The sequence below is a fragment of the Antechinus flavipes genome, chromosome 1 (assembly GCF_016432865.1).
Source record: "Antechinus flavipes isolate AdamAnt ecotype Samford, QLD, Australia chromosome 1, AdamAnt_v2, whole genome shotgun sequence".
Taxonomy (NCBI): Eukaryota; Metazoa; Chordata; class Mammalia; order Dasyuromorphia; family Dasyuridae; genus Antechinus; species Antechinus flavipes.
In genome coordinates this window covers 100968357-100993478 of record NC_067398.1, presented here as the reverse complement: position 1 = coordinate 100993478, position 25122 = coordinate 100968357, and the positions used below count along the sequence as shown (strand labels likewise).

The following is a 25122-nucleotide window of genomic DNA, read 5'->3' as shown; positions in this document are numbered from 1 at the left end:
ATTACAGGGAAATACTTGCGCGCTCTCTCTCTCTCTCTCTCTCTCTCTCTCTCTCTCTCTTTTAGGTTATACATGTACATTCATTTCTTAAAACAAAAGGGAAAAAAACCACAAGGAAAACAAAAACAAAAGGAAATAAAGGTGAAAATAGTATGCTTCAATCTGCATATTGAATAAAATAGTTCTGTTTCTGGATGTGGATGGCATTTTCCACCCAAAGTTTATTGGAATTGCCCTGGATCACTGAATTGTTGAGAACCAAGTCTATCATAATTGACCATCATCACACAATCTTGTTGTTACCATGTACAATATTTTCCCAGTTCTGCTTGCTTCACTCAGCATCAGTTCATGTAAATCTTTCTAGATTTTTCTCAAATCAGCCTGTTTATCATTTCTTATAAAATAATAATATTTCATTACTTTCATATATCAAAGTGTATTCAGCAGTTCCCCAATTGGTGGGTATTCACTCATTTTCCACTTCTTTACCACTAAAAAAAAAAAAAAAAAAAAAAAAGGCTGTTACAATTTTGCACATGTGGGTTCTTTTCCCTCTTTTACAATTTCTTTGGGATACAGATCCAGTAGTGGCACTGCTGGATCAAAGTGAATACACAGTTTTATAGCCCTTTGGACATAGTTCCAAATTACTCTCCAGAATGGTTGGATCAATTCACAATGCCACCAAAATGCTTTCCAGGATACTACTTTTGAATAATTTTTCTTCCATGTCACATTTGTGAAATTGATTTATAGAACCTGCTAAATGTCAGTAATTGATTTGCCTACTGTTTAAGTCTATTAAGAATTTTTGAGCTACAAACTCTGGAGCAATACATTTGCTATTCCTTTAAGTCTTGTGTAATTTTGAAAATATGCCTTTTATGCTTTTATCCAAGAAACTGATAAAAATGTTAAACAACACAAGCTGCAGGGCAGATTTCTGGTTACTACATTAAAGACATCTTCCAAAGCTGATTCCAACTCTTTAATTCTTTAGAAATGCTATTCTTTGGACTTGATGATCCTTCTGGGTCCAAATATACCACATAATGATATATTTATTAATCTACAATCATAGCATGAGGGATATGAGATTCTTGAAATCTCATATCTGAAATCTAAGCACCCAAATATTTATAACATTTCAGATCATGCCCTTATATTGCCAAAGTTTAAAGCTCCAAAAAAGGAAGTATCAGAACAAACCTTTAGTCAAGACTATTATTTTTTCTCCCGATATTTGAGGACATACATTCAGAATTATTCCTATGTATTCAAATCTCTTTTCTAGTCATAAGATTCTTAATCTAGGGGAACTGGACATTTATTCTATAATCCATATCTTATGATTCTGAGAAATATATATATAATTCTGAGAAAGTATCTTTCATGGGCATTTTAAAGTGCATTATTCTGGATTTTAGCAGACTGGGAAAAAAATGTGGCAAGATGATCATAGTCCCACAAGGCCAAATGCTCTACTGGCTGGAGGGAGTGGTGTCTTTAAATGACTGCTTACTTTAATATGACTCAACCATAAAATTAATTGTCACAGTAGAGTGTGAAAGCAACCAAAAATATTTGGTACTCTTGGATAATGATAATGATCCAAATTCTCATCCTGAGAAAGGGTTGGATTTTCCCAGTGGGTTACATAAGCTAAGAATGTGGTCTCCTAATTACAGTAGTAATACTGTAAACATTTATAACACCTTTCATCCCAGGATTTCTAACTGCTTTATAAGCAGTAATTAATTAAGCCCCACAGCATTCCTTCTAAGTTACAACAGTGGTATTATTTCAAAGGTGGTTAAGCATAATCACATGGAGTTAAGAGACTTGCCCCTAGTCAGCCATTGAATTAGATGCCTACTGGAAGCAAATGCCAGGAGTCATAATTATCTGATCCTTACACCCTACTCCTTACCCCCAGCCAGGAATGAATTTTCCTTTCTTTGATGTTTCATAGCACTGTGTCCTGCCCTTATTCTCTTATCATAATCTATTTTAACATTAGAGTTAGGAGGGAAGGATTTAGAATTAGAATTCTGCATTCTACATATTCTTGTTGTTACTTCCAGTTTCCTCTTTTGTAAAATGGGGCTATCAATGCCTATATTATATCAATGCCTTTGTTATAGGGAACCTCAGGAAAGGATCTCAGTGGTCATTCCTTTTCTACCCCTTTATTTACTTATAAGAAAACTGATGCTTAAAGAGATTAAATGATTTTCCAGAGGTAATATTGGTAGCAAATGACAAGGATGAAATTTGAGCCTGTATTCTAGGAGCACAAAGTCAATGTTCTTACCACTGGACCTTGTTTGAATCCCTAAACACCTTGACAATTTTAAGTTACTGTTATTGATACTTATTGTTTATAGAGGGTATTACATATATAAAGTATCTCAGAATTTTGATGCAGTTTTAAGCTGTTAAAGCAATCAAAGACCAATCACCCTGAGATTTTTAGAAATAGTCTGTATATATATATATATATGTATACATATATATGTCATATCAGCATTGATACAATATCTCACTTAAGATAGAGTATAAACTCCATGAGGGCAGACACCGTATCTTAAAAATCATTGTAGCTTCTTAAACTTGTTCCACTTGAAATCCATTTTTGTCCAAGAAATTTTTATGTGACCCCAGATATATAAACATATGAAAGAGGTATACAAATCACATTTACTAATAAAAAATCATAATTTCATAATCCTCATATTCAGTTTGAGACACTATAAGAAGCTAGTATATAATGGATAGAGTGCTGGGAAGGCGTGGAACCAGGAAGACTCATCTGAGCTCAAATCTGGTCTTGGACACTAACGAGTTGTATGAACCTGGGCAAGTCACTTAATTCTGTTTGCCTCTATTTCCTTATCTGTAAAATGAACTGGAGAAGGAAATGACAAACTACTCTAGCTTCTTTGCCAAGAAAATACCAAAACAACTAAAACAATTGAACCACAATCACAACAACAAATCTCCCTCCCTCCATGCACATGCTTCTTAATAGTCAGTGTTTCATAGAGCTACAAGATGATAGATTTAGAACTAAAAGTGTCCTCAGATCTCCTTATTTTATAGATCAGGAAACAGACCTAGAAAGAGTAGGGGATTTGACCAAGATCATACAAATAATAAGTGGAATAATAAAAATTTAAACCCAGATTTTGTGACACCACTGTGGTGGATGCCTTTTCCTACTCCACTTGCTCCCCTATAAAGAAACTAAAGTTTATCATGGCTTGTTCTGATACAGTAACATAGGCCTTAGTTTCCTAAACTGTAAGATAGAAGAAATAGATTAGATAAAGCATAAAATCCCTTGAAAGTAGAAATTTCTAGGAGTCTGTTTTATTTATGAATCAAATAATAAATTCTCCTAGTTATTACCTCTGGGTTTTTAAAAAAAAAAAAAGGAAAATAGTACCATTTTTTCCTCTTTTATTTTCTGACTCAATCAGCTGAATTTTCCTTGGGAGTGCTTTTGGCATTTTAGGAAGACATTAACATAGGCCACCAGGGTGCTATTTAACAAAATGAAGCATGGGAGAGTGTTTACTTCCCAAAATGCATAATCTACTTCCAGAAAGTAATTTACATGCTAAGGTCAGGTCTAGACTAGTGAAATCACACTGGCCTTGATCTAACTCAAATTTACTCCTCATATGACTCCTCCCCAGCACAGTCTGGGATGGTTTAAATACTCTTTGTGGTTGTTACTCAGGCATTTCTTACACACTAATGAACAGCTCACAGATGCTTGGGAAAACTCCCTTAAGCTCTTTTGACAGCAGAGCCAAGCAGAGAACAGCAGGGGCCCAGCCCCTGTGGTCCAGGATAGATTCAACCAAAGAGAATTGGACTGAGCTTCAATTTTCCTCCTGTGCTATGATTAATGCAGGGAGGGGGGTGGGGGAGAAGGAGAGTAGGGGGACTCATAAAATTGTTCAATGTTGTCTCTGCCCCAGATGCAGTGGGCTGCTTCTTTGGAATCCTCCCCTACCTAAAATCTAGCTGTGTTGGAATTCAGTGTGTGCTGTAAGTCCATACCTCTATAAAAGGAGGCGTGGTGCCTTTGGGAGGGGGTGAGGAAGAGATGATGAAGTGGGGAGTGTTCTCTTCTTAGTCCAGATACACTGGAGTCCAAGGTAGATAGCTTTGACCTAGTTTATTTGACCTTCTACTAATCCCTTTATGTTCTGAACTCAGCTGTTGCCACTTAAAAATGAAAGGCTTCTACCCTAAAATTTGATTGGCATGAAAGGAGAATCACTATGTGGTGATGTACTCCTTTAAATTCTGCCAAGTGAAGTATTAGTCTGTGGGGTTAGACAAAAGTCACCTATGGATCATACAAAAGAGAATCACTTCCTTTATTTGTAAATCTCTGGCTCAGTGATCATCTTTCAAGAGGAGAAAAAAAAGGAAGAAAAAAGAAAACCATAGCTCTCTGTCTCTCTGTATGTGTGTATTCTCTCTCTCTCTCTCTCTCTCTCTCTCTCTCTCTCTCTCTCTCTCTCTCTCTCTCTCTCTCTCTCTCTCTCTCTTTTTCTATCCCTCTCCTACCCCCCTCTCTGTTTCTGTGTGTGTGTGTGTGTGTGTGTGTGTGTCTAGAAACAAAATAATAGTGTTTTCTTGGACACATCAAGTATACCCATCCTTAGATTCCAGACCCTGTCTTCATCATTTTCAGCTTATTCTAATTTAAGAAGACAATTGCTTGAAAATTGGAAGGATTCTTTCAAAATGGGCATTTTGTTAAAAAGTTAATTGATGCATGGAAACTGAGTTGCCAAAGACCATATGGAGAGAAAGTGAAAAGGCACAAATGAAATCCAAGACTCCTTTATTTTCCATTCCACCAATAGGTAATTGAGGTATATTGCTACCAAAAAAATTCTTTTATGAATATAAACCATGCAGCTAAGAGAATAGGATATTGTGAAAAGTTTCATACATCTGTATCCCTTGACAAAACTTGCATAGGTGAGGAAGACAATCCACAAGGAAATCACCATGAATAATGTCAACTTCAAAGGACAATGGACTTTTTTTTAATGTTAGATAAAAAATTTTGATTTAAGTAAGGTGAGAATTTTGTGGATGAGTGAAAGTGTATGGCTGCACCTTGGAATATTCCAGTCTCTTAAGAATTCACAGGATTTCAGAGAGTATCCCAGTGATCATCTGGTCAAACCTATACTTAGATCTTCTATAGAATCTATCTAGCAAGTGATCATATATTGAAGACTTATAGTTTAGGGAACCCATTACTTCCCAAGCTGCTCCATTCCTCTTTTGGATAGCTCTGATTATTAAGTGGTTTTCCCCTCTCATTTCAAGTCTTAATTTGTATCTTTGCAAATTTCACTCTCTGCTCCTCAATCCTACTCCCTGTGGCCAAACAGTGTGAGTATAATGCCTCTTCCACATCAATTAAAATTGAGGAAAACCTAAATATCAAGGAGAGAGACATGTTGGCATGAACAGCCTGCCACATATTACAAATAAGGAAATATTTAGGAAAAGCAATGTAAAAAGGATGCCATCTAAGAAACATATATAGTAATGCATGGAAAAATAAGCGATAATGCATTAATAGGCCATGTTTTCCTTTAGTAGACCTTTGTACTACATCATGAAAATATAAGGAAGATTCCCAGGATGTAGGATGAAACTGCTGTGCTGAAATTAAAAGAAGACTTAGTCAAGAATCACACAGAATAGGAAGTCATGAATGGGCTCATGAATGGGCTATGATCACTGTCATTGGGGGAGGGGGAAACATGCACATTTAGGTGATCACATATTCAGTAGCATCCTGGGGTTTAGAGTATTTGGGATTCTTATCATTACCAGGTTCAACCAAAGAACTGAAGAAGTGTACAGAGGATAATGCTACTTCTTTGTTCACAATCTCTGAAATATTGTAGAAAATGGAAATATTTCATAAACAATGGTTATAGGCAAAAAAAGGAGAAGAAGGTAGATCTCTCAAATCCTATGAGCATTATTTAAATTCCTGGTTTAATTCTAGAATGTTATATTTAAGGGATGGTTTGTGAACACTTAAAAAGGGAAGTAGTCATTACTAACAGCCAGTTTGAGTTTGCTTAGAAACAGGTCATGCTGGACTAACTTCATTTCCTTTTTCTGATGGACTTACTGAACTGGTTGATCAGGGAAATGCCACAGTGTACTTTGATCTCAGAAAGACATTTGTAAGTAACTCTTAAAATAGTCCAGTGGATAAGACAGAAAAATTAAATTAAAGTTAGGTGAGTTTAGAAATAACTGAACAATTGAACCCCAAAAGCAGTGATGAATGAATGCATATCAGTACAAAGTCTTTAGTGGAGTGAGTAGGGTCTTTGCCTCTACTCTTATGAACATTTTTTATTAATCAGTGATTTGGATACAAACTTAGATTTAATAATTATTACAATGTGGATGCCATGAAGCTCATTTGACCCACATAGCTCTGCACTCTAAAATGATAGACTAAAATTAGCAAAATAAAACTCAAAAGGGATAAATGTAAAGGTCCACATTGGTTTAAAAGATCAATTGCTAAAGGACAGTATAGAAGAAAGGTAATACAACATAGAAATGTCTAACTAGGCAATAGTGTGTGTATTATGATAAAATAAAATCATGTATTATAGTTTAATGCAAGCTCTCCCAAAAGATAATTTGAACTTATCTGTTCTGCCTTTATCAAAGTAGAGTATTATATTTAGCTCTGGGTATCACATCTTATGAAGAACACTGAAAAAGTATAGCTTGTCCAGAGAAAAGGATTAAAAAAACATGGCAACTAAGGATCACTTGAGGGAACCAACATGTTTAATGAATATACAAGAAGACTTGGGGATATATGATAGTTGGCTCCAAAAGTATATTGTCATGGTTGATACAGAGTCTACTTGTTTTGCTTGGCTCCAGAAGCAGAACTAGGAGCACTGGAAATGAAAAAAAGTTATAGGTTATGGCACATGAAAAATTTCTTAGCAGTTAAGACTTTCCAGAAGTGAAATGGGCTGCCTGCAGAAGATAATTGGCATTCCTCATTACTGGAGGTCTTTTAGAATCATTATTGAATGACCACTTGTTGAGGAAGTTGTCGAAGGAGTTTCAGACATCTTGAATATTTCTTTTTTAAAAAAAATCCAGATACCTTCATCTTCTAAATGATAATTAAACAAAACATTAGTCCATTTGAAATCTAGACATAAATTGGACTACATGGCTTCCTGGCATCCTTCCAACTTAGAGACTCTATAACTCTGTGACTATCTTCATGCATTTTATTCCATAATCACACGTCCAAAGTAGGACTATAAAGTATCACATGAATTGAATTAGCATCATGGAACTGGCATCAAGATATTGTACCCAGCTTCTTTAATTGTGGGTTGCAGTTCCATATGAAGTCTCACAGTTGAATATGGGGGCCAAGAAATTGTTATTTATTTTCAATTAATGTTTTATTTGTATGCCTATTATATATATATACATATACATGTATGTATATATATATATGTGTGTGTGTATGTATATATGTGTGTGTATATGTGTGTGTGTGTGTGTGTGTGTGTGTGTGTGTATTCAGCATGATATAAATATGTCTTGGGTAAAAAGGCTGGCTAGTGAAAAAGTTTAAGAAGCCTCGATAGAACGAACATTTAATTTCAAACTAGATCAAGATTTGAATCCCAACTCTGTTATTTAGTAGTACCTTAAGACTCTTAACCTCTCAATAATCCTCCTCTGTAAAATGTGGCAGTTAGAGCATTTCTTTAACATCCCTTCCAGCTCCCATGAGGAATATCTCATCGAATTAGCCTCACTCTAGAATAATTTACTGACTTTACAAGCTTGGTCATCTATATTTTTCTAGCAACTTTCAGAGAAGAACTAGAAGAAGGTTTTATAATTAAGAGCAGTCAACAGTAGAAAAGTAGCAGTAGTAAGATACTAGGTGAGAAAAGGAAGGGACTTGAGAGAAGAAACCCCAGTTAGAACAGCACTATCATTCTTGGCCCATTTAATTGAAGAATAAATGATCTTGTATTCCTCATTCGTCCTGGAAGTGAATGAATCAGGAACTTGTAGAGCAGAGCCGTTATAGTAAAATTAGTGAAAAGGCAGTCTAAGCTCCTTATACCTTGACAATAGCTCTTGAAAGAAGCATCACTGGATGAGAGTACAGTTAAAAAAAATATTTTCATAACTAAGACCCTGACCAAATGTGGTATAATTAAGATAGCCTCATACTGTTACTTAAAAGAATTATATTAGAGTCTTAAAACTGTCTCCTTATAGGGCATAAAAACTAGATTTGGAAAGTACCTTAGAAGTCAGCTAATCTACTACCTTGTTTTACAAATTTGGAAAACGAGAGGAAGTCATTTGCCCAGGAACATGCAGATTATCAATAGAAAGCCAAGGTTCAAACTCAGATCATCTTACCTAAATCTATCAATCTTTATATTGCATAGTGCTATCATTCCCTATGGTCCTAATTAATTAACTCCTTCATGTCTGAGTCTCAGTTTTTCCATCCATAAAATAGGGATATTGATATAGACATTTTCTAGAAAGTTCACCAGGAAGTTTTGAGTTCAAATTCTGCCCCTTATACAAAGTGATTGTGTGGGCCTATGCAAATTTGGAAACTTCTCAATTCCCCTGGCTAACTTTCTAAGAAAATAAATAGGTGGCAGAAAATGTTTCTACTCTCATTGGTAAAGAAAACTTCCTTATTTAGGAATTACTTCTACCAAAGAAATCACAGATCCAGCATGCTACTACCCATCTCACAATGTGGTTGTGAGAAAAGTTCTTTTGTAAAGATATATCTATATCTATATAGATATAGATATAGATATGGTATTTTTTAAAAGATTATTTATGTTCAATGTATTGTGCTTCACAATGAAAGTCACATGATTTTTTTTTGAAGTTTTACACCAAAATGTTTAGATTTTTAAAAGTTCATGCTTTAAAAATAAAAGATTATTTTTGTTTTCTTTTCAACAAGATCTCCTCATTTCTCTCTGTCACTCCACAAATGAAGCATTATACTACCTGAGAGTGCCAAATGAAAGGCATTGGGTAAACCACCATAGTTATTGTAATTCCTTCTCATATTTTAGTTTCAAAACATGAAAAAAATGTTTACTAGGCCTGGAAAAGTAGACCAAGATACATCTTTTTTAGAAGCTCAACAGTGGCATTTGTATTTTGTTCTAGAGGCAATCCTAAGGAGATCCACAAGTGTTTTTTGGAGTTGAGGACTAATTCTATTGCAACTGTGCTTTCAGGATATCATTTTGACAGAGCTGTGTAAAAGATGGAATCCATTTTAATCATTCCTACTGCTCCATAATCCTCATAGCTCTGCTATCAGTTTGGGGATGTTCTTCTGTGTTTCTAAATGCAGAAACTCACTTAAAGGATACATTGCTTATGAGTGATTCTCATTCAGGATTTGTATCTAAGTGAAGCTGTGGTTGCAGAGGAATCATAGTGACTAGAATTGTCATTTATGGTAAGATTATGTTTTGTTAAATCATCCTAATTAAATCTGGCTGGGCTCAATAATTTTGACTAATGTAATCAACTACATTCCTCATTACATCGAATAATGCAATCATGCAGGGAAGCAACTTTTCTTGTATTAATCAACATTCATTCATTCATTTGACAAACATTCATTCATCAAGTATTGACTTTTCAGAGGTACCAGACCAAACACTGGGCGAGATCCAAAGTTTATGTAAGATGCTCTTCTTCCCTCATGGAGATTTCTTTCTAATATGGGGGTAATACATAAACTCTTAGGGTAATTGGCCTAGAGACAAACAAACTAAAGTATTTTATGAGGTCAGAGGAATAACATTGTTTTAAATGCTCTTACTATCCATTGTGTTCAAAAGAAGCAACTTGTAGGGGATAAAGTTTTGATCTTCAAGTCAAGAAGACCTGGTTTCCAATCCTGCCTCTAAAATAATAACTGTTTTTACCATGGAAAAATAACTTAATCTATCAGTAACCTAGGTATGCTTGTAGAACAGAATATTACAAAGGAGTTATTAATCTGCACTTCCACATTAGATAATGTTCACACTATGAAATACACTGGAATTTATAGAAAAGATAGCATTTTAGTTGGACTTTAAATTTAGAGTGGAAATTCAACAGGTTTAAAAAGGTTGGACAGTTTGGACACAGGGACTAATGTGACTAAAGGCAGGGAATTAAGGCAGTCTAGAATTGGATTTGGGAGCTGAGAATAATCAAATTTTTTTGGAACACAGAATGTGTGGGTGTGGGGGGAGGGGTTAAGATAAAGCTGGCAAAAATAAAGAGGACCCGAAATCATAAAAAGAGGATTTAAAATTTTATTTGGAAGGCGTTTGAGAACTACTGACAATTTTTGAGTGATGTGTGGAATATTATATATTTTATTTTAGATAAACTTAATATTAATGGGATGGTCTTTGTTCTGATATTTGATGAAAAGCAGCTAAAAATGTCATCATCATGTTTTCTTTGGGATTCACTTGGAGATTTTAATCATTTAATAAAAGGGCATATCCAGAAATATTCCACTGCATATAGAAGAGACAGTTTTGAAGTCAGAAGAGTACTGAAAATTTTGGCTAAAGTAGACAGGCTAGGGGCATGTTTGGTGGACCAAATTTATAGGCAAGATGCAAGGGTGTCCTGTTTGTTGCTTTTGAAGTCAGCCAGATGCAGCTTTTCTTTCCAATTTCCCAAAACAACATCAATCAGGCAACTGTGCTGATGACAGTGTTTTCTATGTGCATAATTTAACTGGCCTTTTGGGAAATTACTCTTCACAAAGGTTTTGTTTTTGTTTTGTTTTTTGTTTTTGCTTTCAATTCACTAAACAAGAGTACCAGTGGAGAAGAACAAAGCTGGCTGGTGTCACTGTGGATGCCTGGGTTCTCCAGACAGCAGTAACAGATTTATTTATTGAATTTTCCACCCTAGATTGAAAAGAACATGAAAGTGAGAAGGGATAGGGGATGGGAAAAAGAGAAATGCTCTGGGAAGAAGTTAAGTTATGACACCCAGTGTTCCTGACGTCACTATGGGCAGAAAATATCAACTTTACTTTGCAGATTCCAAAGATGGAATCAAATCTTGAAGGTCCTGCTGAGAAGATAATTTGGAAGGTAGTTTATAAATATGACTGTTAATACAGCTGTCTGAAATGGAAATTCACAGTACAAGTAACAGAGAAGCAGCTTCTGAAATAATCCCTGCAGTAATCCCAGAGGGAGGGGAAAGAAGAGAAGAAAGTGGGGAGAACTGGTGGAAAAGCAATTTTTCAAGAATGGGAATCAAGGCTGTGCAATTTGGAGCATTCTGATGCTTTTTGAAATGTAAAAAAAGTATGTATGGAAAGAAATGTGGCCAAGAAAGAGGCCTTGCCAACCCGAGATAAAGAACTCACTTCCTCCAACTACTGATTACTTTCCAAGCAAATCTGAATGAACAATGCTGATTCTATATTCTTGTATAGAAATTAGGGATGTAATATCTATCACAGTGAAAGGCAGCTGTAATTTGTTTTCCTTTCTTCTCGGGACAGAATGCCTTTTTCTTTTTTTCTTTTTTTCTTTTTTTCAAATGAGCATTCAAAGTACAATACCATCCCTGGAATTCAGACTTCAGCTGCCCTAGGCATTTGTGATTTCCCCCCGGGGCCTGGATTTTTAACATGGAAATGCATAAGCAGAAAAGATATCCCATGTTAATCTGTCCAAAATGCCCAAGAAATGAAGCCCAAATTTTTTTCAAGGGAAAGAAGATAATAAAGGAAAAGATGGTACTTTTTCAAACATTAATTGTTTTAGATTTCAAAAAAGTTTCTAATCTGACAAACTTATTCATCTATTACATTTGAAATATCACTTGACATTTGATATATTGAAGACAATATATATAGCAATACTGTAAAACCTCATTTTCCAGTTCAACCCTAATGTCTAGAGCAGAAACACCTATGATATTTTTAATTGCTTCTTTTTTATTTTATTTTATTCTGAATTTGAGAAATAAAACAAGCATTTCCCTAACATAGATAAATCAATGTTTCTTTAATTTTTCCTATTTATGACCCCTTTTTTCCAGAGGGATTTTTTCCTCGATCTTAAATATATAAACATAAAATAGGTACACTAATCAAATATTTACTGATAATAAATCACAGTTTTGTGACCCTTATAATCAGTTATAAGACTCCATATGGAGTAATGAACCACTGGTTTAAGAAGTTGAGGAGTAGAGAAAAGATGATTGCATGTGAAATTGCAAATCCATCATGTATATGAAACTATTCTTTTTATATGTATAATGAGGTTATTATGTAATTTTATTTTTCTTCTCTTTTTTTCTTCTCCCCTGCCCTAGAGATGGCTTTGTACATATTCTTTGTCTGGATGTAGATAATATCTTCCTTCACAAGTCATTTGGTTATTTAAAATAGTCAACTCAAAGTTGTTCATAAAACACTATTAGTACTTATTGTATACAATGTTCTCTTGCTTCTGTTCTTTCCACTCTTTATTATTTCATACAAGTCTATCCATGTTTTTCTAATATCATTAAGTCCATCATTTCTTATAGCACAATAGTATTCTATCATGATTATATACCACAATTTGGTTAGTCATTCTCCAGTTGATGAGCATCTCCACAATTTCCAGTACTTTGCCATCAGAAAGAAAACTGCTATAAATATTTTAGAACACATAGGTGTTTTTTCTCTTTCTCCAATCATTTTGGGAAATAGATCTAGGGATATCACTGAGTCAAAAAGGTAGAGGCAATTTATTAACTCTTTGGGCACAATTCCAGATTGCTCTCCAAAATGGTTGAATTAATCCACAGTTCTACTAACAATGAATTAGTGTCCCATTTTTTCCACATCCCATTTAACATTTGTGGTTTTCCCCCTTCAATCATTTTAGTCAATCTAATAGATGTAAAATGATGTCTCAAGGTTGTTTCAATTTGCATTTCTCTAATCAATAATGATAAAGAACTTTTTTTGTACAATTACAAAGTGTTCTCATTTTTTCTTCAGAAAACTGCTTCTTCATATTCTTTATCCAATTGTTAATTGAGGAATGACTCATTCTTAGAGATTTGACATGTTCTTCATATATTTGAGATATGAGACTTTTATCTGAGAAACTTGTCTATAATTTTCCTCCAAATTTTTCTGCTTTCCTTGTGATCTTGGATATATTTTATTTGCACATTTTGAAAAAAATTAATGTAGTTGAAATTTTTCATTTTACATCTCATATGGCTCTCTATCTCTCATCTATTCATAAATTGTCTGCCCATCCATAAGTCTGATAGGTAATATATGTACCATGTTCTCCAAATTTTCTTGTAATCTCTCTTTATATCTAGGTCATGTATCCATGTTGACCTTATCTTGGTAAATGGTATAAGATAATGGTCCATGCCAAATTTCTGCTGGACTGTCTTCCAGTTTCCCCAACAATTTTAATGAATTTGTATCCCAAAAACTTAAGTCCCTAACTGCTTCTAAGATAATTGAAACCCACAAAGAATTCTCAGTGCTTGTTTTGACAATGAGGTATTAGTGGTGGTGGTGGCAATTAGCGGTGTTATTGTTTTTAATCAGATCTTAGATTAATTATTTGACTCTTTCTCAATCCCTTCCTATTTTTATACTTGTCTCCAATCAGTCAGAAAAATGGCTGAGAGTAAAATTAAAAAAAAAAAATCCATATTTGGAGTCAGGGAACCAAGATTCAAATTTGTCCAATACTACCTATTTCATATGCTACCAAAGGCAAGTTATAGGCCCTTTGGAAGTATTTCACTCATGTCTATCTACAAATAGGGAAACAGAGGCTGAGAGTAAGCCAATGATTTATCAATAAATAAATGGATACTTTCTAGCTATGCTGGACTTGTCCCTTTTTTCTCGGGCTCTCAGATGAATGTTCATATCACTGTACCACAAGAAATCAACTATACAGTACCTTAATAATCTAATGTTATAAGTATTCTTTCCCTCTCAGCCTTCAGTACTTTGGCCAGTAATACTCCTCCTCACCCAGGAATAAACTCAGAAATCCTGGAATAGAAATCAGCTCTTGAATAGTTGAAAGTTGATGATATTCTTTTCTTCTGTAACCTTCTTTGAAATAAAATGGGACTGGAATGATTTCATCTTTTAGGATTTCCTCTACTAATTCTGATAAAAATGTTCTTTTCAATTTATAGACTAGAAAGTATGCAGGTGACTCTGAGTTACTAAATAACAAGTTAAGTTATTTGCTCAGGATCACATAGACATGTGTGTCATAGGCAGGACCTAAACTGTGGTATTCCTAACTTCAAGGTTAATTGGTCTACAATGCCCAGGAATTCCTCAGGCATAAATTCTTTGCTCACAGGACAGAATTGCAAATCTTAGAGCAAACGTTATAATTGAAATTAAAAAAAAAAAAAAAAAAAAGATTGAGACACCCTCACCTACTGTCCCTTTTACTCTGACACAATTCATGGCTGAAAAAAATGAATTTTTTTTTTTTGTTGTTGTTGTTTTCTTTTAGTTGCGACCTAATAAATAGCATTGGTTATGCAACCATCCTGCAGCAAATGGGATTTGAGTTAACTAGAAAAAAAATTGAAATCTCTGGCATTTAATACTGCTAAATGCCAAACTGTATAAATGGCAAAATAAAAAAGAATTTGAATCACTATATTTTTAAAATCCCCTAATGAATCCTTCAGACAATACCACATTTCTTTTATTAAATGTCATTTTGATCTGTTTCCCTGAAAACAATCAATTAAATACTTATTGAGTGCCACTTATATGCTAGCCTGAGTTATCACTGTCTAAACAAAGAGATGGATATTTAGGTTGTGACTCATATCATGAATTCACTTCCTTTTAAGATTTTATCTTATTACCTGGGAGATAAAACTAGAAATAGCCATGAACCAGTTATTCTCTTATTGACTTCAGAACTTGAATTCCTAGACCTGCCTATATGGCCTTGGTTGCTATATACTTTATTCTTAAAATGCTATTTCCAGAAGGTAGCAGCTTTTTCTGCAGTAATATGATGCAATTTGAACTTAATGCCTTTCTTTCTAGATTTACCATTCTCAGAGAAAGTTAATGAACACACAAAAGAATCATTCCACTGTGTCCCCTCCCCTCGGTATTTCGATATTAGGAGAATACAAATATTAGTAACTTATATATCTTTTGTACATTAATGACATAATTCTTGACAACTATCATAAATAGGTAAAGTTGTTGTTCAGTTGTTTTTGTTCTGATTTTCCTTGACCCCATTAGTTGACAGAGAGATATTGGAGTACTTTGCCATTCTTTTCTCCAGCTCACTTTACAGATGCAGAAATGGAGGCAAATAGTGTTAAGTGACTGAGGCCAGATTTGAACTCAAGAATTAGCCCTCAACACAGTATCTACCTTTCCATTCAGCTGCCCATATGTGAAATAGCATTATAGAAAGAATCTCCTCGAGGACAGGGATTGTTTGCCTTTTTGTTTTTGTATATCCTTTTCATTCGTATATCCTAGTGTCTTCTAGGTAGAAGTTTTAATAAAATTTGTGGGATTGAATAATAATTATTATTTCATCCATTTTATAGATGGAAAAACTGACTCTAAAAAATTAACTAACTCGCTCCTAGTTAAATAACTAGTGAATATCAGAGCCTGCCATATGTTCTCAGAGACTAGTTACTAGCTATTCCCCCCTCCTCCAAAAGCTAACCACAGTCTTCAGAACTTTGTATAAATGATTGCCAGACATTATACATGAATGTGGCAAGAAAGGGTGGGGCATTGCTGAAGACAGAGGCAACATTGTAATTTAGCAATTTAGTGGATTGCTAACATGTTCAAGGTTGAAACAGTAATTGCAGCTTCTCCAAAGTTAAAGAGATCCTACTATAATGATATTCCAGGAAATCAAGAAGATGTCCCTGCCCTCCTTATATACGACACAGAGAGTTTATTCTTCAACTTACCTACTGTGTGCAAGTAACCCATGCTAGTTCTGGGGATAATAGATCTGACAAATAGGGCTTGTCCTTTCTTTATGGTCAAAAAATGTGAAAACATGAACATGGGAGCCAAGGAACCAATGGGTACTTCTAAGTTGTTTTAGGTTTAGCCATGCATGTGGCTCCTGATATTTATTAACCAAGATACCTTGGGCAAATCATAAAAGGCTATGTTTCAAAGTTATAGTTACAAGGAAACTTGAGCTTCAAGGCTTCTAATCAATTCATTCAGCCCATGTTTATTAAATGTCAGTATGTTCAAATTTCTGTGCTATGTACCAGAAAATAAAAATGAAACTGTCATCTCAGTTTCTCCATCTTTAAAATGGGAATGATAGTACTCCTTGCTTCTCAAAGTTATTATGAGGATCAAATAAGCTAATATTTGTGAAGTATTTACCTTAGTATCTAACATATAGAAGGTGCTACATAAATACTATTGTTATTATCATTATCACCGCTATCATTATTATTATTTAAAAGTATCCATTCACTCAACTTATCTTTACTGTATCACTGGGAAGACACAAGGTCAATGTTAAATCTACAATCATTGATGAATCAGATCAACAAATTCTACTTAACTTATCTTTTTTTTTATTTTTTCCAAACTGTGATTCAATGGCCTGTATATATTTTACTTCCAGAGAGTGATTTTGCAAAAGAGAGTTATTTCATGATCAAAGGAAGTTTTGTTTGCTTTCTACTCCAACTCCCTTCTTTATTGCCCAATATATTTGCTAAATTTGATTAATGGAAACCACTAATAAAAGAGTGATTAAAATTGCTTAAGAAATCGGTGGAGATATAGAGAATACTTTCCACATCAGATATTGAATGTGGTTAGTTCCTGATTTTAAAATGACTCATGCTTATATACACGCTTATGTATACATGGTTGCTGATGTCTGCCCCTTATTATTAGGGCCCTCTTCCACCAGTGGTATTCCTTTTCCTTCTTCTGATACTGCTCATAGAATCCTCCTTATTGATAGAATGGCTATGGAAGCAGTCCCACCTCCAGAATGTCCACTCTTGTACCTTGATCCCCTTTCTCTCTCCAGACCCAGACATATTGAGGACTCAAGGAACAAAAGGACAAAAGGCTGTGTTTTAAAGTTAAAGAGGTACAAGGAAACAAGGTTCAAGGCTTCTAATCAATTCAATTCAAGATGTATTTATTAAATGTCTACAATGTTCAAAGATCTGTTTTATGTACTAGAAATAAAAATTAAACAGTCCCCATCCTTCAATTCATTTATTTCAGCTAGTTTTATGGTACAGATAGGTTTTTGAGAGCTTAAATTCCTCTTGAATCTTCTCAATCAAAAGTATCCTCTTCTTCAGATTTTCCCAGAGCATTTTCTCTAGATCTTTTCATTGGCATATGGAATCATACCTTGTACCAGACTTTATTTGCAGACCTATTATATTCCCCTAGAAAGCAGTAACCTCTTTGAGAACAGAGACTTTTTAAAATCTTTTTATTCTCTATGCTTGAGTCAAGTTAGGTACATAATAAAAATGAAATTAAGTCAATAAGAATTGCCTACCTTTTGTAACAATATCTTTGGGACAAAGTGTTTTCAAATTTCTAAGACATACTTCTGAATTAGAATGTCTTCACAGCTGAAGAATTCCTTAGCTATTTTTACTACAGGATACAGAGTATAATATGGCCCTCAAAGGAACTTTAATATTGATATACAGAAATACATAAGCTTTAACTATTGAAAAAAAATCATTTCTGGATCCAGTCATTGTACACATTTATTGAGTACCTATCAGTTAGATGTCCTAGTGACAGAGTACTTGAAGTCAAGAAAACCTGTTTTCAAGTCACCCCTTATAGCCTTAATAGGTTTCCTAGCTCTTATGACTCTGGGCAAATGATCTCTTCTCTCCCAGCCTCGATTTTCTCATTTGTAAAATGATGATACTAATAGAATCTTCTTCATTAGGATCAGTTGAACTATGTAAAATATTTTACAGACCTTAAGGTACTACATAAATGTTGACTGTCATCATCATCATTTTTACTACATGTCCTCTTCATGTCAAGCTCTTAGGGGAAATACACTTGTAGAAAATTTTAACCATGCTTTCAAAAGGATTATAGATGGATTTGTGAAAACTAAGTGAACATTTCTAAAATAACAGTGAGCAATATAAGATAATATATAATTGAGAAGAGGAAATCATTCTTAGAAGGCCAGCCTTGGCTAACTTCCTATAAACTATGTGATCATGACTATAGGAGCTTAAGCTTTTAGTATCCCTAGAATAGAGTGATCCCTTTTGGTGGAGAAAATTTCTACACTGGGAGCTTCTCACATGTGTGAATTCAAATTCCAAACATCCTCCCCTAGATATACAGAGAAGAAGAGGGAGAGGGAGAAAGAGAAGGAGGAAAGAAGGGAGGGAGGAAGGAAAAGAGGAAAAGAGGGAGAAAGCAAGAGGAAACCATTGCACTTTAGACCTTATAGGAATTTAGCAAAAGAGGAGATACAAGAGATATACTAGAAAAAGCTTCATGAAGGAAATAAAACTTGAAAGGTTGATAAGATTTGTAGAGAGAGGGTTGGCCATTCTAAGTGAAGAGAACAAGTGTATAAAGAAGCACAGGGATAGAAATAAGTGTGGTTGGTTCATGAAATGGTGAGGTGGCTTCTTTGATCAGAATAGACACCATGTATTAGGAAGTAGTGGAGAATACAATTAAAATGACAACTGGCCTTCACTTTTCAGTGAGCACTATACCATATGTATAAATGCCTGACTGCCAAACTCTATAACCTTATGATATTTGGGGCCCTTGCTATGTTGAACTCCTTTCAGCTCTTGTTGCAAAGTATAGTAGAAAGAGAACTGACTGACATGAAAGGCCCAGGTTTCAAAACTAAACTCTAATATTCTCAATATCTGTGTTTCTAGTCAAGTCCTTTAGTCATTAGCTTCCTAATCTGTAAAATGAGGAAGTTGCACCAGTTAGCCTCAAACATCTCTTCCAACTTTATTTTTTTTTGTAGGCATCTTATCATTTCTCTTGAATTTTATTATAAACTAAATTGTTATATTTAAATGATGTTACATATAAATTTTATATACAATTTTATCATATATAAATATAAAATTATTATTCAGACTTGGTCTAAAACTCAACATTAACTGAGTGTTAAATGAGTGTTAGGCAATACTTAATTCACCAAGTATTTATTTATCTTCACTCTATGCCTATTCTAATAAATGTGCTCTTGCCCCAAATAATCTTTCTAATACATGGATATGGTCATGTTATTGCTCTTCTCAAACCTTAGAAGACTCCCAATTGGCTACTGGGTAAAGTTTAAACCCTAGATTTTGACCATCAAGTCCTTCTACAACTGAGCTTAATTTACCTACCCAGGTTAAATTTTAGACTACCTTTATATTCTGTATTCTGGTTGAATTGTACTGCTGGTCACACACCATTCTCATTGAATCTTCTATCGTTTTTGTGTCATTGTTCTTTGATAAATGCAATATTGTTCCCAGTACCATCTCCCCAAACTACCATCTCTTGTAACAGAGACATACAATTAAAATGAACATATCTACCTGCATATGCCCCATTGCATACATGCAACTCCTACCTCCCTAGCAAGATTATTTCCATATCTTGACTCACATAAGCCTCCAAGTCTTCTACTCCCACACCCTTTCCTACACTTCTCACTATTATCATCTTTTGTTGTCTTTCCCTTTCCTTGAAATTCAACAGAGATATCACCATTTCCAAAAAGTCTCACTTGACTCCCTCAAATGAAAATGGCCTCTCGTCATTCATACTTCTAGAATTTTGCCTAGACCTTCTCTTTACACTTTTCTCATTCTCTCAAGTCACAGTTATTTGTTTATTTAATTGTTCCCCTTTGGGATATAAGCTCTTTCAGATTAGGAACTGTATCCTATTTTTCATAAGTACCTGATACACACAATCCAATATGTACTTCCTCAATATTTGTTGAATTTTTAGCTATCTTGTATTATGCTCATGATCGATCAGGGCAGCTTCACAAATAAAGTTCCCTGTATTTTAAGCTGATAATACTTTCATCTATGTACAATTTCATGTAGATAAATGATTTCCCATATTATGTTCTATGACATGTTTATTTTGTGTGTTTTTTCTGGAAGATCAGGAAGTCATCCAAGTTACTTTAATTTTCTAGCCAACTAAAGATTTGTATCCTACCTCTTTTTTTTTAACCTTTTGTTATTTATACAGTTACTTGAAACCTGTAACCTAAGCTTTATTGTACTTTAAGTAATCTATGGAAATGTCACTCCTCTGAATGTTAGTTTGCCAAATTTTACCCCGTTTCCAAGGTTCTGTCAGATTTATGGATTAACCCATAACCAGGAAACTCATTTTTAGAAAAACTATAATTATAGGATGTATATGTATGCATTTGGAGCCAAGAGGCCTGGTTCTACCTTGTGAGGCATGAGGGTGTGCCCTGAAATATTCCACACCCTCACAATTCTGACATATCAGGATTACACCTGGATCTTTAAGAAACAAAAGGAGATTCTTTGGTCTCAAACTGCTATTGAGAATAAGTGTTTCATTTTCAGACCATTTTGGGTGTGTGTGTGTGTGTGTGTGTGTGTGTGTGTGTGTGTGTGTGTATTTGAGAGAGATAAAGAAACAGAAACAGAGAGTTAGAGAATGAGAGTGTGTGTGAGAGAGAATAAGAGAGAGACAGACACAGACATAGGGATCCAGAGACAGAGAGAAAGAGACAAATGGAGAAGACACGCACAGATACACACACAGAGAAAGAGACAGACAGACAGACCCCCCCCCCCCCCCCACACACACACACACACACTGACAGACAGAGATTGAGACTACAAAGCTTTAGTGATAGGACAATGGTCCATAAATCTCATTTCCTGGGGTAGGGCTATGGATAAAGAATCTCTTGCCCTTTCCTTTGCCCAGAACCATGAAGAACCCTTTTATGATGAGCCTTCTTTTCTTCTCCCATGCAAAGATGAAGCAAGATCAACAATAGCAGTTGCTAATTTTTGTATAGTGTTTGTGTGCCAAGCACTACATTAAACCTTTTACAATTATTGACTCACTTGCTCCTCACAACAATCCTGGGAGTTAGTTGTTAATATTATTCCCATTTTGTGGATGAGAAAACAGTAATTAATGAATTAAAATTTTAATTAACCAAACAAATAAAACTAAGAGTTATCCAGGTTGTAAGATTCTGAGACCAGGTTTGAATTCAAATCTTCCTGATTCCAGGTCTTGCACTCTCTCTATAATGCTAATATGAAGTCTTTGCCCTCTGGGGACCTCAGGCATTTGCAAAACCTAGGTAAGAATCAAGGGTAAAAAATCCAAAGGAAATTTTTGAGACTGATATTCCTGAATTCAAATTCAGGGTCACACACTATCTGTAATTCCCTAGGCAGGTCATTTAACCCTATGTCTCTGTTTCCTCATCTATAAAATGAGCAGGAGAAGGAAAATGCAAACCACTTCAGTATCTTTACCAAGAAAGCCTCAAGTGGGGTCACAAAGAGGTAGACATGACTGAAGTGACTGAACAATAACAACAAATAATGAATTAATAATAACTCTAAGTAAAAAGATACCACTTTATACTCATTCTAACCAAATAATTCAGGACCAGCCTTCTTTGACAAACATATTTTAAGTCCATAACAAGGTTGTTGGCCAGTCTCTTGTATGCTCCTGGGTCTCTCAAAAAAGGAGATTTTGAATTCTTGTACTGGAGTTGCAATAGTCCTTTAATAATTGAAAGATCTGTAATTTTATTAGTCAGCTTCCCTCACTTGCATAGATTGTCCCTTGATATTTAGTAGACGTTTTTAGTGGATTGCTAGGGATAAAAAATTCATCCCCCCGTAGATCAGCCTGGTGATATGCCCCCTTTCCTGATGCTCTCCCCCTCAAAAAAAAAAAAAAATCTAACATTACAGCAAAGAAAATTGGTTTCCTTTCTTTAGTTATCTTTTAAATTCCTGATGTGTTTGTACAGCTTTCCATCTCATTCCATATAGTTCCATATTTTATATGTATATTTAATATTAACATATATATGCACAAATCGGAAAGCAAGGAAAGATCCAGTTTATAACTGCTTCATATTTGGAGTCCTTCAAGCTTCATGGGACCAGCCAGAGCCTCCAGTGCACCAGAAGAGTGAAAATCTCTAATCAGTGGTCAAACTTCAAGCAGCCTAGGCTCACTTCCATGCAAGGAAAAAAGAAACAGAATAGTAATTGAGTGATCAGGGATCCTAGTGATAATTTAGATTTGTATAGCACTTTATGACCTCAATTTGCTTTGTATATAATCCCCATAATAACAGTATGAAGTAGGTAGAAGTATAATGAATATCATTTTATAGTTAAGAAAATTTGGCACTTAAAGAGATTAAGTGTCTTATACAAAATCATAGTATTGAGCTATGGAGTCAGAAGATGAATCCAATTCTTCTCACTCAATTGCTGTAGCCTACCCAGTGTTCCATACTATTTCTTTGACATCACTTCTAAGACACTGCATTCTTAAAAAAAAAAAAAAAAAATTATTCATCTAAATATGGTAAAGTGTAGTATGTAAAGATCCACACTATGTGAAATGATGGTTGTTGTCCTTCATTCTTGAAGGAAAATCAAAATATCATTATGTTGGAGTTGAATCAAGATGTATTTAACTGATCAGACCAATGTGAGCTCAGAATAATCTGCCACAGAAATGACATAAACATATAAATGATATAAATACATATATAAACATAAATTTCCAATGATATAAATTTCAACTTATGCAAATTATATATGTTTCCTCCTTTCTCCCCACAGGTTAACCTCAGAGCCACGGATGTCCGGCTCATGCGGCAGCTTCTTATCATCAACGAAAGCATCGAGTCCATCAAGTGGATGATGGAAGAGAAGGGTACAATCACCAGCCGAGGCAGCAGCCTCAGTGGAAGCCTTTGCAGTTTACTGGAAAGCCAAAACACCTCCTTACAAGGAAGCTATAATAGCTTACAGGATGGCAGTGATGGGTTGGATGGAATATCAGTGGGCAGTTATCTGGACACTTTGGCAGATGATGTCCCAGGTCACCAGACCCCCTCTGATTTGGACCAGTTCAGTGACACCTCCCTAATAGAAGACTCACAGTCTTTACACAAGCATGCCAAATTTGATTCTGAATATTATCGTTTTGGCTAATGAGAAGGGCTTTCTTATGGGACTGGTGTGCAATTAACATATTTATCTTCTTTCTTGGCTGCTATTTTATTTTTGTGGTAAAATTGCAAACTTTTCCAAGGAAAGCTTATTTTAAAGTTGCTTTACAGATCTTCATTTGCTCCTAACATTTCTTTTTGGGATTGATTTCTTCTCCTGCCTTTCTTAATCTCCATTCTTAATTTATTGCAGAGATTATTTCCTCATAGTACAATACCACAATTGAAGTGGGAAAAAAAGAATAAGCAATAAACTTATTTTTTTCTATTTGTAAAACACATGTTCAGGGATTATCAGTAAAACTTTTTGCTAAATTTAAAAATAAACTATGTTCTGATATCAATAATTTTGTAGTTCATGTTCTTAAATAATTGTAAATATTGTCTTCTGGATATCTGTGAGGTCTGATGTGAATGATTTCTATTTCTTTGTTTACTCTAAATTGGGAATCATTAATTCTGGGTCCACTTTTCTCACTATTTTCTCAACTTGTATATGTTGAACACTTTTTCTTCTCTTTAGTGTGCACAGATGAAGTCATTTGGGTATAAGAACTCTTTGTTTCTCTCATTCATTATATGAGATCATATGAAATCAGCCTCAGATTTGTAGTTTATTAACTTTAAAAAAAAATTAGAAGCAACACACACAAGAAGTTTCATTGTAAATTATGTGGAAAGATTTGGGGATCCTTAGGATGATGTAGTAAAGTAGATGACAATCCATGTTCTATTTCACTTTTAAGTGAAGCAGCTAGGTGCCATAGCATTGAACTTGACATTCTTCCCTTAGAGACTCATTAGCAAGGAAAAATCACTTAATCTTTGTGAATCTCAGTTCTTTATTTTTTTAAATGATAATAACAGTGCCTACTTTATTGAGTTATTGTGGGAGATCAAATGAGACAGGTATATAATGCTTTACAAACCTTAAAACAATAGAAATGTTGGTTACTAAATCATTTCTATGGATAAAATCATATCCATTTCAAATAATGAACCAACTGGTAGCATTGATTGATGTCTAAAGATTCTTCTACATGACAACACAGCATAGAAGCAGGAAGGCAACCTTTTAGATGAGGGGAAATCAACATTAATAAGAACTTAAAGGTAATCATATTAAAGAAATAATAAGACGACCCTAACTAGAAGTATCTTGTAACCAGAATGGCTCATGAAAGGAAAATTGGGAGTGAGGAAGAAGTATCTATTTGAGAGGTACTGTGTGTTTAAAGTTTCTCTCATACTAGGCATGCTATAACAATGGAAATTATTGCTAGTATATTGATCAGAAACCTGTATAGAACATACATTTTTTCCTGGCTCATGATATCCTATTGTCCAGACCCTGATATATGTAGATTAACTTTTCTGATTAAATCTATTAGTATGTTCTAACCAGGATGAGTGCAGGGTCCTGTATTGTTAGCTGGTTAGGTTGCAATGGGGGAAAGAAGTAGTATGTCTAAAGAAGCAATTTCAAGAACATATTAAGATTTCAAATGCATTGACTCAGAAATACTGCTTTGGCATATATAGGTGACAAATTTTAGAACAAAAAAGTGGAAATTAAATGTGTCAGTATGTGACATTTAGAAAATTCAAGAGACATAATCTCAGGGTGATTAATCATTTTGTTATTAATGCTAGGATATTACCATTAAAACAGGAAGAGACACTCTCA

General features: G+C 34.6%; 1 protein-coding gene across 1 annotated transcript in view; it reads left to right on the top strand.

Moving 5' to 3' along the window:
• The window catches only part of LURAP1L (leucine rich adaptor protein 1 like), a 54461-nt gene extending 30679 nt beyond the window's left edge, over nt 1-23782 (top strand). The window contains exon 3 of the mRNA XM_051987342.1: nt 23044-23782. Within this exon, the coding sequence (XP_051843302.1) occupies nt 23044-23418 (375 nt within the window). The 3' untranslated portion in view covers nt 23419-23782. The remainder of the gene's footprint in view (nt 1-23043) is intronic.
• Nucleotides 23783-25122: the final 1340 nt, after the last annotated feature.